The 20,300-nt window shown below is 38.2% G+C and overlaps 1 protein-coding gene across 6 annotated transcripts in view; it reads left to right on the forward strand.

Annotated features, from left to right (window-relative positions):
* DNAJC6 (DnaJ heat shock protein family (Hsp40) member C6) overlaps window positions 1-19,123 on the forward strand; it is a 138,833-nt gene extending 119,710 nt beyond the window's left edge. For 5 of the 6 annotated variants that reach the window (XM_072820634.1, XM_072820637.1, XM_072820635.1 and 2 more), the window contains 7 exons: window positions 1,030-1,164; window positions 3,378-3,446; window positions 4,489-4,608; window positions 11,163-11,426; window positions 13,611-13,753; window positions 15,235-15,411; window positions 16,775-18,897. In XM_072820634.1, coding sequence (XP_072676735.1) covers window positions 1,030-1,164; window positions 3,378-3,446; window positions 4,489-4,608; window positions 11,163-11,426; window positions 13,611-13,753; window positions 15,235-15,411; window positions 16,775-16,876 — 1,010 coding nt within the window. In that variant the 3' untranslated portion in view covers window positions 16,877-18,897. Of the gene's footprint in view, window positions 1-1,029; window positions 1,165-3,377; window positions 3,447-4,488; window positions 4,609-11,162; window positions 11,427-13,610; window positions 13,754-15,234; window positions 15,412-16,774 lie in introns of all 6 variants that reach the window. The other variant, XM_072820636.1, reaches the window with a different exon arrangement.
* The last annotated feature ends 1,177 nt before the right edge of the window (window positions 19,124-20,300 follow it).

Raw genomic sequence — 20,300 nt, forward strand, 5'->3', positions numbered from 1 at the left:
GTAAAGAGAAATGTCTCCACTCTCCACTCATATGGTAACCTTTGGGGACTTTCTTTCCCAAGCAAATCCTCTGGTTCTCGGAAGGCTAGGCTCTGAAGTGGTCTTGATTTATAGCCTTCAACTGAAGGCATTATTTGTAAGAGTGAGCCTTAACATCATAGAATGTGGATATTGAGGCTCAAGCTCCTACATTCGGGATTGATGGAGTCACTGTGGTACCCAGGTCCCCTGAAATCCAGGCTGTTTCCTCTATCCTTGGCTTCCTTTTACCCAGTTCTATTATCTGACAGGGAGAGACTGAGAATCAGTTGAAGTATTTTTTTTATGAAAGGCAACAGAAGCCCTAAGAAATGATACAATATTAGTTTTACTGTACTGTTGCTGGAGACCTCAGCTGCTCGCTTTGTTCTAGTCTTCTTAGTACATCCACAGACTTTTCCTCACTTCACTAAATCTGCATCTGGTTTCTAGCAAGTTATCAAGGGGTGGTGTTTTGAGAAAGCATTTGAGTTGTGCATAGCAACATTCATTTTTCCTCTTTCTAACTTTAAAGTGAACCAGAAACCACTAAAAACACAAAACGAAGCAAAACCTGATCAGTGTGGTTTTCTACTGTTCAATTTGATAGCGGAGCTACCCCACCTAGTATTTGTCCACTAATGTATTCAGTAGGAGCACAGTTTATTCATTGAGCATCTCTTTTGGCCCAAGTATGGTTTTGCTAGTCATTTATAGAGGGCCCAAGAGGTCCTCATTTATAGTGTTTACAGATCATCCAGTGGATAAATCTACAGTCCTCCTTTGTCCACAGAAATAGGATTATTCTGTACAGTCAAATCCTTAGGTTCCATCATTGGCCTGGGGGACGTTTTAAGGATGGGATGGGCTGTGGGGCAGCTCAGGAGGCAGACTTCATCCCCATTTTTCAAGTATTTGGTCTAATGCCTGCCTATAGTGACAACTCTTCAATATTTACTTAATGAATGAACTCACAGGACAAAGAGACACGTTTTTCATTTGGTTGCCTAGGTGCCACCTTTGACCCATTTGGAGCCCCTTCTAAACCATCAGGTCAAGACTTGCTGGGCTCTTTTCTGACCACATCCAGTGCTTCCAGTGACCCCTTTCTTCAGCCTACAAGAAGTCCTTCACCTACAGTGCATGGTAAGAACGTATTTTAGTTAATTAATTAATTTTTAAAAGATATTATTTATTAATTTTAGAGAGAGAGAGTGTGTGAGCAGGGAGAGGGGCAGAGGGGGGAGAGAATCTGAAGCAGACTCTTTGCTGAGAGCAGAGCCCCATATGGGGCTTGATCTCATGACTGCAAGATCATAGCCTGAGCTGAAACCAACAATTGGACACTTAGCCAACTGAGCCACCCAAGTGCCCCATAAGAATGTATTTTATATTGTGTTCAGTGGAACATCATTTTCCACAAGACACTAATAGGTCCTCATATATAAAAGCATCCTGTAGGTGATTTGTTTTGTTTGGGAAAAGCTACATAATGCATCTCCCTTTTGGAAATCAAAAATTACAGTAACATATTAAATGCTCTGGATTGTCTTGAGCACAGGAAATGTGGCTAGTCTGATTTGAACTGCTCTCTAGATATTAAATATATGACAAATTTCAGAACTTAATACAAAAAAGATTGTAAAATATCTCATTAGTATATTTATATTGATCCCTTAAGGTAATATTTTGAATGCATAGGATTAAATAAAATATATTAAAATTATTTCCACCAGTGGTTTTTTTTTTTTTTGCCTTATTTGATGTGACCACTAGAAAATTAAAAATTACATATGAGGACCACTTTATATTTCTATATTAGAGACTTAGGTTATATGGAAAGAATAGTAATTATCCATTTGTTCAGTACAAAGGGTATCATTTAGGTAACACTGATTAAAACTGGAGCTTTGTAGTGGAGGACAAATGATTTCAAGCTAGAGAATTATAGCTTATTCTCACTGCTGAAGTCTACTGAACATTACTGGCCTCAGTCTGCAGGGTGAGGTATTGTTGAAGGCACCCTGAGCTCACCAGGTGAATGCAGTCTAGTCATCATCAGGTTGACTTCTTGGAAGCCAAGCAAATGCAAACAAAGGATAGTTGTACAACATTGGCCAAATTCTGAAAATGAGAACTCATTCAAAGAAAAACTTTTATGGGTGATTTCCAATTGGTCTTAAATGTCAAACTATTTAAAGTGGGGTCATAGGACAACATACAAGAAATTCACCTCTCACCTTGAGTAGTGGCCCCTGAAGAGAATCTCCTGATTGGAAGTTAATTACTTTGGGAAGAAAGATGCAGGGATAGGGGTTAAAGCTGTCGTTTCTGCTCACTCGGCATGGAAGCCAGAGTCATCAAAATGGCCTATGTAGCCCATGTGCTCTCATGCACTCCAGTGCTGTGACCTCATATCCTCTCCCTCTTGCTCCCTCCATTCTAGCCATACTGGCCTCTTGCTGTTGTACTGGCTGTCTTCTCTTCCCCAGGCATTGGCATGACTAACTCCTTCACCTCCTTTGATCTTTGCTCCCCTGGCACCTTCTCAGTGAGGTCTCCAACTGCTTCACTTCATATTATAACTCATCTCCATGCCCTTACTCTAGATTTTTCTTTCCATTGTATTTATCAACTCAATAATTTATGTGTTATGTATTCAGCAAAAGTTTACTCTACCAATGTGTATTCTTCTAATACATCTGATTCTCTATAGCTGAACATTTCTTTCAAATTCTACATTTGGAATTTTGAGAGGGGTCAGAATGATCTCTCTTCAAATGGCAGTTAGTTTTGAGTGATAGTGAACTATGACACCAGCATGGTAAATGATGTATATAGTTAGTGCTCAATACATGCTCTGCTTGACTCATCATTCTTCGTTCAGTCACAGCAGAAGATAAAACAAAATTTCAGTTCTAAGCTGATCATGGCTCTCATACACTTATTAATACCAACTAAAGGCAAATGGAGTTTAAGTTTCTTTTTACCTTTTCTTATTGGCTACTGACTGTGCTATATGTAGAGGTAGGACACACAAAAATAAGATTTTTCAGGTCTTCAAGGAACTAATTCAAAGTGTGGATGGAAGTAAAATATGGGTAAGCCAATATTCCTTCTGGAAGACAAACAGACAGTATATGGGTTTTACCCACTGTAATGTAAATAACCATAGATGAAGGCACGAAAATATCAGTGTTGCAGAATGTTGGGAGAACTTAGAAGGGGAGATGAATCACTTGGGACCCACTTGGTACAGGTCATGCAGGCTTCATGGAAGGGACAGTGTTTTTCTGTGTGAACTCAAGAAAGCAGGTTCTCAGTTACTTTGTTATGATTCTTTTTCTTCCCATTTGCAGCTTCTAGTACACCTGCTGTGAACATTCAGCCAGATGTTTCAGGAGGTTGGGATTGGCATACCAAACCAGGTAAAAGTCAACTGGTTATTTTTGTGCACATTTAGCCAATTGCTAAAGCATAATCCTTCACCCAAGCTATCATGAGTACCTGCAGAGTATTATAGCCCACCTAGGTAATTTCCTAAAGACTGACCTTCTGGTGGAGCTTTTCATATTGTCTTTGATGACATGGTAGTAGTGTGTTTTATTATACATTATTTAACTATTCACAGTTTCATTTGCTGCATGTCTGTTTTCACAATAGAATTAGATAACATCTGGGTATGTAGCTGACTCAACCACTTAGAAACGTGCAGATTTTTTTTATAAGCCTGACCCTCCATTTTTCAATCCGTAAAACAGAGTTAATAATCTTGTCTCACACAGTTGTATAAGTGAAACAGCTTATATGAAGTTTTCTGGCATAGAGTAGGTACTGAATAATCTGCATAGTCTTTCTTAACAAGGGATTTGTTTTAGGGTTGAATTTGTCTGTAATAAATAAATTCTCTTTGTCATGGCTAATATGATAGTTCTTGAGAGCCATCTTGTATGACTGCATTTCCAGTACAGTGCAAGTTAACACACACGCTCATACATATATGCACACGTGAGCATGCGTACACACATACACACATTATATGCTTATCACAGCAACTTTTTGAAGCAGTTACTATTTCCTTGTTTAACCAATTAAAAAATATTGAAGCTCAGAAAAATCAAGCAACATGTCAAGTTACTCAGTTAGGAAATGGCAGAGCCAGAATTCAGATCCAGTCCTGACTTCAAATCTCATTGGAAAGAATGAAGTCAGGTGATATGAGACGTAAACACTGGACATAATAGTTTACAGGGATGGCCAGGAAATGACATATGCCTTCTCTGTTCCCTGTTCCTTCTCCAGCCCACTATTGCTTAAGTCAGGGAAATATGGTCTGGTAACTTCTAACATATTTGCAGACCCTATCCTAATTTGCTATTGGAGGCAAGATGAGCAGTAGCTCTGGATTTCTGAATTTCAGAATTCAGCCTTGGACAACTAACTCATTTTCAATGATTTTATCCGTTTCAGGAGGTTTTGGTGTAGGAAGCAAGTCAGCTGCCACAAGCCCAACAGGATCCTCACATGGCACACCCACCCATCAGAACAAACCGCAGACTCTGGATCCTTTTGCTGACCTTGGGACACTAGGTATGAACTCAGCAGGTTAAGATATAAATAGCACTTATTTTGGCTACAAAGCCTTACATCTAATCTCTGGTATTACAATAAGCTGGTATTGTTACGTGGGAAAATACATACTAAAATAGTATATTCTTAAGCAATACTCTAAAATTTGAGATTGGCTTTAAAAAAAGAAAACAGGCTTCAAACACTGAGTTGGAATTAACCCCTAATAAACCGTTTCTCCAATGCATTATTTTGGATTAGTAACATAAGTATAGTTAGAACCTTCAGGAGCACCTAATAACAGAGTTTAGCAAAGGTAAGGGACATGTAGGGAAATGCTGAGAAATGATGCTAGTCAAGATAGATTTGTGCCATATGGGGCCCGCTGTGCGCAGGCCTTCCTGTGATGGCACCCCTGGGATCCTCACGTCAACATCCCTCTTCTCTCCACTGACTACAGCGCTCTTTGGTCAGTTTGTAAAATTCCATACAGAAAAAAGAGTCTGTATATTATTTTCAAAATGCCTTTCATCATATGTTAATCACTGTTGTAGGATAAGTATTCCATGAGCAAGTCATTTTGGAAGCACTAAGTTTAGTGAACATTGATTATTGCAAAAACTTCTATGCATAACCGTTCATTGTGATGTTCCCCAAAGGATGTAGTTTGCAGGGTTCTCAAATTATGTTACCAAGGAACCTTTTTTTCAAGGAACAGTTTGTTGGACTAGCATGTCATAAAACTTTTTTTTTTTTTCCTTTCTCCTTCCTCCTCTGGGCAGTGTGGAGTTAAATAAGGATAGGGTGTTCCTCACCTAAAGCTTCGAATTGGCCATGCTGATAGTTTAGGTTCTCAAGAGAACCCTTCTGAGTCTTTAGAGCCAAATCATCTATAGGGAATGAGAGCATGACTCCATTATTGCCAGTAATTGTGTCAGAATCTTGACCTTCCATCATACACTCTTTAGAATTCTTTTTAAGAATTCTCAAAATGATTTTTCTTTCCTTTCTTTTCCTTCTTAGTATAAGCTTCAAATTTTAAAATCATAACATCAGGTGAAATTCTGCTTCAAATAAAATCTTACTCACTGTTCATTTTTTGTCCATTCCACAACTATTTGCTAAGTGCCTTCTGTTTTTTAACATTGTGTTAGTAAAAACCAAACAAACAAAACCAAAACAAAATTCCTGCCTTCCTGAATCCTATATTCTAGAAGGGGAAAGAAATAGTAAATGAACAAATGTATGATAATAGTATCAGTTAATAAAAAATAGCAATGTTATTTTAGGTCCTCTACCTGTATCATTTTATTTAATCTCCTCAATAATCTTTCGAAATAGGGACTGGTATCCTCATTTTGCAGACGAGGAAACTGGGGCACAGAGGATTAAGTCACACACCCGAGTCACATGGTTTCACACCCTGAAGCTCCAGAGCTCACACTTACAAGCCCCATCTTAAGCGCATGGGAAAAAAAAGCAGAGAGCATGTGAGTGATGGATGGCCTGGGGTGTTATTTTAGGTATTAGGTGGTTAGGAAAGACCTCTCTAAAGAGGTGATCTTTATAGAAAGTTCTTTTTATTTTTTTATTTTTATTTTTAAATTTTTTTTTAAAATTTATTTATGATAGTCACAGAGAGAGAGAGAGAGAGGCAGAGACACAGGCAGAGGGAGAAGCAGGCTCCATGCACCGGGAGCCCGACGTGGGATTCGATCCCGGGTCTCCAGGATTGCGCCCTGGGCCAAAGGCAGGCGCCAAACCGCTGCGCCACCCAGGGATCCCAGAAAGTTCTTTTTAAAAATCCAGCATCATATCCTGCATTTAGTTGTCATGTCCTTTTAGACACCTGTAATCTGGAATCATTCCTTTATATATATATTTTTTCCTTTTATGATATTGATCCTTGAAGGATATATAGACTAGTTGAGAAAGTCTCAGTTTGGGTTTGATGTTAACTTTGATCACTGGCTTTAGGGGCTGTCTGCCAGGTTTCTTCATTACAAAGTTACCATTTTTTCTCTTTGTAATTGATGAATAATCTGGAGATAATTTGAGACTATCCTATCTGAGAATATCCGATTCTCCATCTGATTTAGCTACTGGTTTTAGCAGTCATTAATAATTCTTGCCTGGAGCAGTTATTACTATGATGGTGACAAAACTGTGATTTTTCTGATTCTGCCCTTCTTTTTGCATATATTAATTGGCATTCACTTTTTTTTTTTTTAAAAAAAGAATCTCTTTTTCTTTCTGTCTCTCATCAGAATGGACTAATATATTCTTTTTTTGATTCGCTATTGTCATTACTTTCTGTAATGTTCACATCTCAGATTTGGTTTGGTTTGTGAAAGTTCCTTTTTTTTTTTTGCTTCTGTGCCCTTTTCACTTGTGTTCATCAGTTTTTGAGATCCTTCTTTCTTTATGGCACAACGAAATGTTCTTTGCTTGTTTTGAAATGTCTGTTCCCCAGTCCTAAAACCAGTCATTCTCCAAGAAATCTTTATCCATTTTTGTAAAGAATGGCATTTGGAAACCAAGGTCTGTGTGCTAAGGGTGTTCACTGATACTGGAGTGGGTGTCACTGCTCTGCCTTTCAGGAGACAGAGAGGGGAGATGAGCAGGTATAACTATATATAAAATCCCATCCAGTCACAGGGATTTTCTGTGCTTTGCCCTGTTCCACATGTGTGTCTTCCATTGCCCTGGATCTCAACAGCATTAACTGTCATACAACAAGAATAATTTCAGAGTAGCTACACCCATATCACTGCAACAACAAACCTGCTGGGTAGGAGTTCTTTGTCAGTTTTGAAAGATAGTAATTCTTACAACTGCTGGGAAAACTGGCTTCCTACATTTCTTCATTTTTCAGGTCACATAACTTAGGAAAGTGAAGTGACTTTCCTCAAGCCTTATACACTGAACCAGGTGTATAAGCAAAGGGAAGAAGAATTTTTGACACCTTGGCAATTGCTTTGAGGATTAAAATTAAACTTCTAAATTACATATCTGCAATTCAGAAAAGACAAAAGACAGTGTCCTTCTCCTAACGGTATTTTCACATTCAACAATTCTGATATGAACACCAATGCCTTAGTTCCTCCCATAGACAGTCTGATCTAATTGGTCTGGCTGTGGCCTGAGTATAGGGAGTTTTAAAAGCTCCCCAGGTGATTGTAAAGCACGACCAAGCCTGATAACCACTGCTTTAGCTTTTAATGAGGATAGCAGTGGCCTCTGGGTTTAGCTGCTGCTTTGCATTTTTGTCAGTTCCCTGCTTCAGTAGCATTAAAAATTAAATTTCTGAACATGGTAGAGAATATTCTGGAAGAGTAGGCATCAGAAAGTCCTGCAATGTTGATGAGCCCCTTGTGAGCAGGATCAGCATTTGCCTTTTCACCATTATGTCTGCAGCCTAGCATATGAAAGATGCTCAATAGTGTTTTATAAATGAATGAATAAGGCTGGCTAATGGTTTATCTATCTTATTAATTCTTTCAAAGAACCAACTCCTGGTTTTGTAATGAATGAATAAATAACAGTGTAATGGGAATATGGAAGCTTTTATTTTATTTTATTTTGTTTTGTTTTATTTTATTTAGTTTTTAGGCTTTTCCATATTTATTGAATTTAATATATATATTCTGAAGACAATATATATCTATCTATATCTATCTATATATATATTCAGAAGACAATAGTAAGGAGCCTCACACTGTAAAATGAAATCCCAGTGCAGAATGAATACCCCGCCTAAGGTGTATATTGATGTGCTGTTGGCAGTTGGGCCCAGAGGCTCATGAAAGAGGCTTCGTGCTCTGAGTTACATATTGACAAGGGGCAATGCCAAGCCTCAGACCTTCCATCATTACCTTTTCCTATTAACAAGTATTTATTGAGCCTTTATCATGTACTGGTGTATACTGGTCATATGAATTTACATTGTATTATAATATATAATGTCTCTTAATTCACTTAATTCAGGGTTTGTGAAATATTTTCATATAGCCTTTGTGTCTTTATTATATACCTGTGATATAGATGTGGTTCTGGTTTTACAAATGAGGAAACTGAAGCTCAGTGAGTTGAAGTTTTTCACTGAGCTTCAGAAGAGGTAGGATTCTCTATAGATCATATTCTCAGTGCTGCATTTCCAGCGCCCAGCAGAGTAAATGGGACACAGATACCCTGTAAATACTGATGAATAAACGGATGGATGGATGAATAAATGTGTGCATGAATGGGTGAAAAAACTGAGACTCAAAGTCAGATTGACTCCAATTCCCAATGTCCATAATACAGCATTCCCAGTGGGGAAGGCAGAAGGAGTCCTAGATGAGAATAAGGGAAAGATTTATAGAAAGAAGAAACAGTAAGGGATAAATTGTAGTGACAGGCTCAGAGATTTGGGGAGGAATTCAGGATTATGGGTGCAAAAAATGAGCATGACATTTGGAGGTAGGATGCCTATAGTTAAGTCCCAGCACCACTAACTAGCTGTGCCATCATGGGCACATGTGGAAACTTCTCAGAGTTTTGGATTTCCTCATTTTCAAGGTGGGGTCAGCATGAAAAAAATGGTCAACATCACTTGGTAGCAGGGAAATATAAATCAAAACCACAATGAGATACCACCTCACAGCAGTCAGAATAGCTAAAATTGACAACTCAGGAAAACAGATGTTAGTGAGGATGTGGAGAAAGGGGAGCCTTCTTACATTGTTGGTGGGAATGCAAACTAGTGCAGCCACTCTGAAAGACAGTATGGAAGTTTCTCAAGAAGTTAAAAATAGGGCAGCCTGTGTGGCTCAGTGGTTTAGTGCTGCCTTCGGCCCAGGGTATGATCCTGGAGACCCAGGATCGAGTCCCACATCGGGCTCTCTACATGGAGCCTGCTATTCCCTCTACCTGTGTCTCTGCCTTCTCTCTCTCTCTGTGTCTCTCATGAATAAATAAATAAAATCTTAAAAAAAAAAAAGTTAAAAATAGAGCTACCCTACAACCCAGTGATTCACTACTAGATATTTATCCAAAGGATACAAACAGTGATTTGAAGGGCCACACGCATCCAATGTTTATTGCAGCAATGTCCACAATAACTAAACTATGGAGAGAACCCAGATGTCCATAGACAGATAAATCGATAAAGAAGATGTGGTGTATATATACAATAGAATATTACTCAGCCATCAAAAGGAATGAAATCTTCCCATTTACAATGACATTGATGGAACCTAGAGAGTATTATGTTAACTGAAAAAAGTCAGTCAAAAAAGACAAATATCATATGATTTCATTCATATGTGGAATTTAAGAAACAAATCAGATGAACATAGGGGAAGGGAAGGAAAAATAAGATGAAAGCAAAGAGGGAGACAAACCATAAGAGACTCTTAACTATAGGAAATAAACTGAGGATTGCTGGATGGGTGGGGAACCTGGGTGATGGGCATTAAGAAGGACATTTGATGTAATGAGCACTGAATGTTATATGCAACTGATGAATCACTAAATTCTACCTATGAAACTAATAATACACTACATGTTAATGAAATTCAATTTAAAATAAAAATATATGTACATACATACATACACTACTTATGGATTAAAAACATAAAAATAATAAAGTGGGGTCATAGTACTACCTACCTCCTTAAGAGTGTTGTATAGACTGAAGACAGTAATATACACAAACATATTTTGTACATAAATATTAGTTATTTTATTATCACTCTTACTTTGGATTTGGTGCATGGAAGGCTTCCTCGAGATCACTACATTCCAGTTTCTCATTTTGCTTCCTTAAACAAAGCCACAACTGGCTTTTGTATTTTGGAAAGAGCCCAGCATGTATGGAGTGAATACTTAAAAGTTTGGAGATGGTGGAATCAGAATTCTACTTAAATTCCCAGCACAGAGTAATAATCATTTTTTTAAAGCTTGAGTAAGATAATTTGCCTGGTTGAAAGTTGTGTTTGCTTTCCTGCAATGAAATGCAAGAAGTGTGAAATTGAAACCTACTTCTGAAATTTCAAAATATCTTTGTTTACTCTTGGGTACTAATCACGTTTGTACTTACAACAAACAATGATTAATCTTGATCATTGACTTTTAAGTCATACCTTAATGAGTGAGCATATTTGTTTTATTCTCTATTCTTGTCTTTTGGTAGTTTTTCTTCCAGTGAAAAAATAGAATGTGCTTAGAAGGTAGGAAGGAGGGAGATGGCACAGAGGGAAAAGCCAGGGCTCTTCAGGCTTGGAGTCAAAGACTTGGATTCAAATCCCAGTTCTGCCACTTGTTGGCTCTGAGTCTTGGAGTAAATCACTTAACTGCTCTGAACTGCAGTTTGCTTATCTGAAGAAAATGATGGGGCTATTAATACATACCTCAAAATGTCAATGTGGAGATTAAAGGAAATATATACCTGTAATTTCTCTATTAGGAAGGTTCATTGTGCTATTAGTCAAGGTAATTTCCGCTCAAGCCACTGAAAACAGTAACTTGGGACACAGGAATTAGAGGCTACTCAAAATAGCAGTCCTACCCTCTCTCTATTTGTGTTTCTGTAGGTAGTTCTTCATTTGCCAGCAAACCCACCACACCAACTGGATTGGGTGGAGGATTTCCACCTCTCAGCTCACCACAGAAAGCGTCTCCCCAGCCCATGGGTGGAGGGTGGCAGCAGGGAGGCGGCTACAGCTGGCAGCAGACACCATCTAAGCCACAGGCTGGCATCCCCCACTCCTCTCCTCAGAACCGGCCCAACTACAACGTGAGCTTCTCAGCCATGCCTGGGGGGCAGAATGAACGTGGGAAAGGATCAACTAATTTGGGTAAGGATGATGGTGTGTAGCCTGACCAGAGGGTAGCCTGTATTGTCATACTACCTGTATGTGTGTACATCTGAAGAAGGAGACTGAAAACAATTCCAGTGTTTTCTGAATCAGTCTTATAGTTGTAGAGGCACACCATGATCCCTACTTCCCACTCTGTGCCTGAAGCACCTGGGTTTACCATGCTCATAACACTTTAATCATTTTGTGACTACTAGTTCACTTGTCTGTCTCCATACTGAGACCAGATGGAGAGCAGGGACTGTGGCATATTATCATTAGCCCCTAGCTTAGTGCTTGGCATGTAGTAGGCATTAAGTGAATACCGAATCAATGTGAATGGAGGGGTGGCTGGTTCTTGGAAGCTGTTACTCCTTTGGAAAAAGGAGTAGAAGAGACAGGTTGGGAACCTTGCAAGCACTGGTCATATTTGAATCCTGATTAGAGGAGTGTGTACATCCTGGACATTTAGTCTTGCTTATGCTCTGGTTGGTGGATGTTTCTGAGATCATTGGGTTTTCTATGATGGTTTTTATCCTCTCGTCTGAGGAGAAAGTTAAAAGAACACAAACAAAATGGGCCAACAGCTAAAGCTGGCTAGAGGATACTGTAGATAGGACTCTTTCTTTTTTTGAATGAGATTCTTGATAACAAGTAAAAAATAATGTATTTTGCCTAGTTAGGGATGGTTAAATTTGAGTTTATTAAATGGCCTGTTATAATGTATTACATTTCAATTGATTTGCTCGTACTCAAGAACTAAATGTATAAGGACATGGTAAGGAAACAGGCCTTTCGATGGACCAAGGAAAAGGAAATTCTACTTTTTCTAGTAACTGTAGCTCTGCCACTTATTCCAAGCAGTTTCATGTATTATTTCATATAATCTTCAAAACCAAACCCATGTCGTAGACAGAAAATCTATGACAGAAATAAATAGTAATTTCTTAAGTTTGTACAGCTTGTTAGTGACAAAAGCAAGATTAAAACCCAGACAATGTGGCTTCAGAACCCCTTCTCATAACTGTCACACCCCTTCACATAACTGTCTTCTCAAGACAACAACATAATGGATTTTTTTTTCATATATAACATCATGTTTGTTCTTTGGTTAGCAGTGGATATTGCTTGGACAATTCCATAGAGTCTTGTAGCTTCTCTTCCATTTTTATTTTGAGTAGGGTCTTTAGTCAGCAGATATTTATGGACCATCTTCAGTAAGAAAACATTGGGGATTACAACAGTGAACAAGACAGACAAAATCCCTCATCTCAGAGTACTTAAATTTTAGTGTGTGCATGTGTGAGAGTGTGTGTTCAGAACGTCTTATAGTATAGAGACGGCAAATGGGTTTCAATTCACATGCCACCTTTGGTGGATGAGTACTGACAGTGTGGATTTCTGTGTTTTGGTTCTATTCTGTTTTAATTTAATAAACATTTAAGTAGTAAGGCACTATTCGAAACACTTTAAAATGTTAATGTACCAATTCTCACAAGAACCCTATGAGGTAAGTAAGTATTGTTAACACTATCCCTGTTTTACAGATGAGAAAATTGAGGCATGCAGATGATTAAGTGACTTGGCCCAAGGTCACATTGCCAATAAGTGGCAGAGCTGTAACTTAAGCCTGGAGAGTCCAGCTCCAGAGACTTTGCTCTTTGCCACCATGCTAGGCTGCTTCTTTAAACACTAAGAAAGATTGTGAGGCTACAGCCAGACTTGGTGAATAAGAGCACTGTAAGGGACTAAACTGTCAGCTGGGTGTGGGCAGGAAAGTGGTGGCATCTGTGCAAGTACCAAAACCCAGGTGTTATTCCCATCACTGATACTAACTAGTTGTCTGACTGGGGTGAGTGGGGTGGGAGGCATAATGAGTATCCTCAGCTGTAAAAAGGTGACACAATGGGAAAGGTGTTATAGAGTTGGATTTAGTCTAACAATCTGGCCTGGAGTTCTAGCTTTGCCACGGATATGGTTTATGATTCTGGGCAAATCTCTTAGGTTCTCTAGACCTCATTTTCCTCATCTGTTAAATGGGCATGACAGTCTCATACCCTATTCATTTGTTAATATAAGGACTAAGAGGATTAATGCATGTGAAAGCACCTAAGTGCTATGAGGTGATATGATTTTATGTTTAAGAGTAAAAATTATAATGATTTTTCAAAAACTGTATTGCAGAAGGGAAACAAAAAGCAGCTGACTTTGAAGACCTACTTTCTGGTCAAGGTTTCAATGCACACAAAGACAAAAAGGGGCCTCGAACAATAGCTGAGATGAGAAAGGAGGAAATGGCTAAGGAAATGGATCCTGAGAAATTAAAGGTGAGTGAGCCCCCCCCATTGTGATTATTCTGTGTGACAAAGTCATGTGACAAGGTCATGGGTATGGAGCATCAGTGTTCCTGTTTCCTGGCTTCCTCACTGCTTCCCTCCACTTTCAACCAAAGCAGTTCTACTTTTATCTGTTTTTATTCTAGAAGTCTAGGTAAGATTAGATTTGGGGAAAAAATATTTCCCCATTAAAAAGAAATTGTAAACCAGATACTCCAGTTTAGCTTGGAAATAAAAGGATGGTTATGTGGATGAATTGTGTGAGGTAGTGAAGGAAGGGTTTGTAAAAGATCAAGAGAATTGGAATGTTTCTCACAGATGGAGAGATTGAATTCCTACGTGACAAAATTCTAAATATGCTGACCCACTAGAACAAACTGGGAGATGGGGCTCTGATCTTGTTACTGCATTAAAAGATCTCCAAAACCAGGATTAGCACAGCCAGTCCATCTTACACATTTTAAAGAAATGTAACATATTTCCAGACAGATTTGAACATTTGTTAAAAATATATAGATTCTTAGAAACTCTTTTGAGTACTCTTTGAGGATCCTTTGTTTGTATGTGCCTTTTATTTCATGTAACACCACAGGGGTTTCATATACCTTCCACAACTCTGTGTTCCATCTTGATAACTTTTGTTCATTAGGCAAACTCTGAAAGTTTTCTATGAAAGAAAGTAGTTTATGCTTGGTTATTTAGCTATACAGAATATTTAGTTGCTTGGGAGAGCAGCCATCATTACCTTGCCTAAACCATTCATTTACCAACAAATACCCACAGAGCAGCTATTATGTGCTAAATGCTGGTGTGTTCTTACAAATCCTTCAACTTTATCACCTCATTGGTTCAAACTATGAGCATTCATAGAACTTCTTGGATAATTCATTTTTGAGCTCTGTTTTGAACCAGGCATGTTATTTGGCTCCTGAGTTACACTGATATAAAAGAAATGGTACCTTTTCTCAGACAACTCTGCCTAATGGCAAGGAAGGACAAACACACAGGTGATTATGATAAGGTATCACACATATTATGATAGAAACATGTTTAAGGGATTATCCCAGAGAAATTTGTTCTTTTTTTCAAGGAGTATTTATTTAGTGTCTGTGTGCTAGACACTGCACTAGACAGAGGCAGATAGCAGAGACCAAAGTAGACATGGGGTATGCTGCCATAGAGTTCATGCTTTAGGAGTGAGATTAACTCTGGGGTGGGGCATAGAGGAAGGAATTCAAGCTCTCAAAGGTGAACAGTATGAAATTCATGAGCAGGCTTTAAAAGGACGATGAAGGGTCAACCAGAAAGACAAGTTAGGAGTTGGATGGGGAAAATGATCCCAGGCAGAGGAAACGGCATGGCTGTATGCACAGAGTCCTAAGTAGTTGATGTTGCTCTGGGTTCCAAAGTCTTGGTGGGGACCTTGGGGACTTGAAAACATTTGAATTTCCTAATTCTCTGTGCATTTACAGATTTTGGAATGGATTGAAGGCAAAGAGAGAAATATCAGAGCACTTCTGTCCACAATGCACACTGTGCTGTGGGCTGGGGAGACCAAATGGAAACCAGTTGGCATGGCAGACCTGGTAACACCAGAACAGGTGAAAAAGGTGTACAGGAGGGCTGTGCTGGTGGTACACCCAGATAAAGTGAGTATAACTTGCCCTATCAGGTTGCTTCTGCCATCCTCATTCTATTGGTTTCTGACCATGTATTAAAACATTATATTCTCAACTTGCTGGTTACTAGGCTATTTAAATGATAAAATAAAGTCCATGGGCTAACATCAAGTATTTAAACAAATAGTTTGCTTTATGAAGCAAGAGAAATTAAACTATATATTACAATAATAGGATGAGAGGGCTTTACTTAAGTGTATGATTTACCATGGACTAATTTTCAGGGAACAGATTTAAATTGTGTCCTGGTTTAAAATAGTAAGGATGGGCTAAGAACCGGACAGAGGAAAATTTTTCTCCTGTAGAGATATAGCAGTATGTTTAGTCACAATTATGGGGGAAAAGCTTTAGAATGTAGTTGGCAAAATTGGTGTGAATCAACAAAGTGTTCAAAATGCGGGATCCCTGGGTGGCGCAGCGGTTTGGCGCCTGCCTTTGGCCCAGGGCACAATCCTGGAGACCCGGGATCGAATCCCATGTCGGGCTCCCGGTGCATGGAGCCTGCCTCTCCCTCGGCCTATGTCTCTGCCCCTCTCTCTCTCTCTGTGTGTGTGACTATCATAAATAAATAAAAATTAAAAAAAAAAAAATGGAACTAAACTTGTCATTATATCAATTGTGCCAGTTTATGTTTGCATTGAAGTACATACACATATACATGCTCTGCAATGTCAGAAACTACTGCATGGCACGACTGAAATCATAACACGTGGAAACCTCTTAGATAAAAGTGAGTCGCCTTGCTGTCATATAGACAAACTAGGTGTTATTTATCCCTGTCCTGTTATGTGAGGCTATGGTTGAAATGCCACTTGGGAACACATGTTTGAATTTGATATATTTCATTTTCATTTCTCCATACATTTTGTGACTAGTCTGAAGAGAAGACTTAATAAGAAACAATGTATTCCAGTGAATCAAAACAGAAAAAGAAATAGGAGCCTAGAAAAATACACAAACTCTACACCTGTGTTGTGGGTCTAGGAGTTTAGAAATACAATCAGTTATAGATAAGCTATCATGAGCCTTTGTCAATTAGTAGATAATTCTGGAGAATGGGTGCATCTTTTGCTGCTCGTTAAGTGCTCTATATCCACTCATTCATGGATTACTATTACTGCATATGAATCCCTAAGGGGAGGGAGTATTGGGGAGGTCATAGTAATTAGGATCATATAGATTGAGCTATAAAAAGAGAAATGGGCTAATAGAAAAACATTTCAATTACTCAGAGCCCACATATTAGCTGTGAAAATTGCAATACAAATAAAATTTTGGTCCGCAGTATCTAATGTTTTTTTTTTTTTTTTTTTTGCTTTTGCTTCTTCTATAGGCTACGGGGCAACCCTATGAACAATATGCAAAGATGATTTTCATGGAGCTCAATGATGCCTGGTCTGAATTTGAAAATCAAGGTCAAAAACCCTTGTATTAATTCGTGAGCTTTTCCACCTCCACTGCAGACCTGTGCTAATGCTTAGTGTGCATCACAATTCTGAAGTTTTCACAGGTGAACCAAAAAACTCCAGTAACATGTATCCAGTACTAAACTGTTAAATTACTCGTGAATTAATTCCTCATTGATAAGGAACGTGGATGTTTGTTTCCCCAAGTCCCCACCATAAAAAGTCCAAAGCAAGGGAAGGAACTTTTAGTGAGATGAACTTGTGGAGTTACAACATTCCAGCCTGCCCTTTGGGGAGCTGACTCAGCATTTTGTGGGGAAAACAGAGGCCACCAAAGGCATAACACCCATCTCATTGTCTGAGAACAGGATTAATGAGCAAAAGCTATGATAATTGGATTTACATGATGGATTTTAACTAATGGCTTTTAGATTTTATTGGAAAGATGTAATTTGAGCCATGGCTTTACATACATTCTAGGAACACAACCACCAAGTATTTTATTTTTATGGAAATTTACAATGGTCTTTAGCATAATACTGTATACTTCTTTTGGTCAAGAGGACTAAGTGGTGTAAAAGAACTTGAATTGTGGGAAGCGATTGTATTACAATGCAGCAATTGCCAACTCTTCCTAGATAAGCTAAAAGTTAGTGGAAATGCTGACTGAAGAAAACAGTGACTCTGGAGATAGAAATCTTTGCTCCTGTTCAGAAAGTTGGGCTTCTCCCTACCTTTCCCTTTAGAAAACTGTGGTTGCTTAGAGAACATGTCTTAATGACGTAACTTCAACTCTAAACCTGATTTGAAAGAAACTTACAATGTTGTCATTAGGCTTCATACGCTTCCTTTTGCTTAGTCAAGAAAATGTTCTTAGCTGGAAATGGGTTGTGAAGCAGTTTGGGACAGTCACAGTGTAAGTGTATTAGGAGTCTCTGTCCTCTAGGTTTGTGAGCGGTTGCTGTGAGAGGGTAGCAAATCCACACTCAACACGAGTAATGAGGTAGGCACAGTTGCGGCAGGAGAGCTGGGCTCACCTTCCCACCCGAGTCCGATGGCTTGTCCAGATTTGCCTAGAGGAACCGTGTTCTCCTCCCACATGTTGAAACTGGATCCCTTGGATTATTACAGTGGGGGTTATTTTTTCAGAGTAGCCGGGGGCCCACAGGAACAGCATTCACACAGGGACATCTGTGAAAGCAAAGCAAGAAGGAAACCTTTGCAGACTTCACACTGGTTGGATTTCAGTTCAGTGTTTTGGCTGTTTCTCATCTTGAGGGGTCAGCACTTGCTGTCCCGTGACTTCAGGAAGTTTCTCTGGGGGTGCACATACACGATGTGCATAGTAAATATATGCAAAGCAGACGGCAAAAAGATTTCCATGCTAATGTTAAAAGGTTCATGCTCAATATTGTGAAAAGCTTTCAAAAGTTGTTTTTAAAAGACAATCATTTTTCTGTTTCTATTTTAATTTTCTTGTGGCAAACTGTACCAGAAAAGCAGCATGTCAAAAATACTTTGTTCTGTATAGAACTAACTCTTTCTTTCCTGCTTGCTCACTTTCTTGCTTTCTTTCTCTCTCCTTCCTTTTTTTGTTATGTTTGTTATTTATTTTACCCTTTACTGACAATGTCAAACTCACCAAAAATATTCTCTTTTTAAATATACAGCTGTAAACTGTTCAAGGTAACCATAACAAACTAGGTGTTATTTATTAACGTATTATGAAATAATGTTTGATCCAGTATGTGCTTGTCTTATTTAAAATTGGAATGTGAGACATGTTGCTGTGACCTGGGTTTTTTTTTTTTTTCTCATTCACATTTGTAGATATTGTGTGAACCACAGTATATAATGATAATATTAAAAGGCTATTATGTGAATGTCACGTACATTTTGAAATGATAGAACTATATTAGCTTTGTATCATGTTTGGGTAATTCATCAATGTTCACAGTTTAAAACATCATTAAATATTATGTAATTAGCAATGAGAAAGAATCTTACCTAACTTATTAAATTTGGGATTTCCCTCATCTTTTTCCAGATACATTATAATTCTGGGCCCTATTTATCTCAAAACTCTTAATATATGCAGACCAACAGGTTTTTGCATTCCTTTTAAATATCTGGTTGTGACAAAGCTTGTTGTTGATCAGATTCACTGTTTCATTCATGTTTATTGTAATATATTTTTTGTTTTGTAAATATGTTACACACAACAAAATGTGATTGGTCTAAAATATTTGTAATGTATATTAAAAGGCTCAAAAATATTTGTAGAAACCTAAGTTATTTTTGCACTTGTAGGAATATAATGACAAGTTTGAGTTGTATCTTCTGACATGATTCACTTTTAAGAAAAGTTACGGGAAAAGAATATGAAAAGCATTTAATACATTTGCACCAAATTGTAATCTGAGAGGATTTCTAGATGTATACTTTAACCACCTCCAAACCACTCTTTCCCTACACACACACACACACACACACACACACACACTTTTGTTTGATCATGCTACCTAAATACTATGTTTTAAAAGGAATCAGCATAGAAATCCTGGTCTCCTAGATAGAATATTAATGGATTTTCAAAGCTACATTTGTATGCTGAGGCAAAGGGATTCATCCTGGGAGTCTGGAAGTTTGTCATAGAATACAGATATAGCCGACCTATGAGAAATATGCGGATTAGGGTTTCTGAACCCCCACAGTCAAAAATCCATGTATAACTTTTGACTCCCCCAAAACTTAACTCTTAAGAGCCTACTGTTGACCAGGAGCCTTACTGAGAACATAAAGTCAATTGACACACATTTTGTATATATATGTATATAATACAGTATAATGTATAATATTTTATATTACAGAATACTGTATTCATATAATAAAATAAGCTAGAGAAAGGAAAACGACAAGGAAGAGAAAATACATTTACAGTCCTGTGTTGTATTTATTGAAAAAAATCCACGTATAAATGGACCTGTACAGTTCAAACCTGAATTTTTTGAGGGTCAACTGTATTTTAGTTCTTTAAGGATAGAAGCAGCATGTTCATTTGGAAGCATATGCTGCAAATCAAAAGCATTTGAATCATCCCTCTGCTGTCTCTGTCTGGAAGAATGTTCAAGTTGGATCCTCGTGCTGCTGATGAAACCCCATTGTGAAAGGAGTGAACACAAATGTTGAATTTCAGAAACAAAAAAAAAAAAAAGAAAAAAGAAACAGTTATCACAGCAACAGGACAGTTTCCCTGCTGGAAACATCTATGGGGGAATTTAGGTCAAGTAAATAGGTCTTGGTTGTTCTAAAGATAAACCATGGTGTTTGCCTTAACGGTACAGTATTGGTTTGAGACCAGAAGACTGCGTTTAAATCCTGGTTTTTCTACTTAAGGACTGTCCTATTCGACAAGTTGCTTAAACTAAAGCTTAATTTTACCACTTGTACAAT

Source organism: Canis lupus, chromosome 3, assembly GCF_048164855.1.
Source record: "Canis lupus baileyi chromosome 3, mCanLup2.hap1, whole genome shotgun sequence".
NCBI classification, from domain to species: domain Eukaryota; kingdom Metazoa; phylum Chordata; class Mammalia; order Carnivora; family Canidae; genus Canis; species Canis lupus.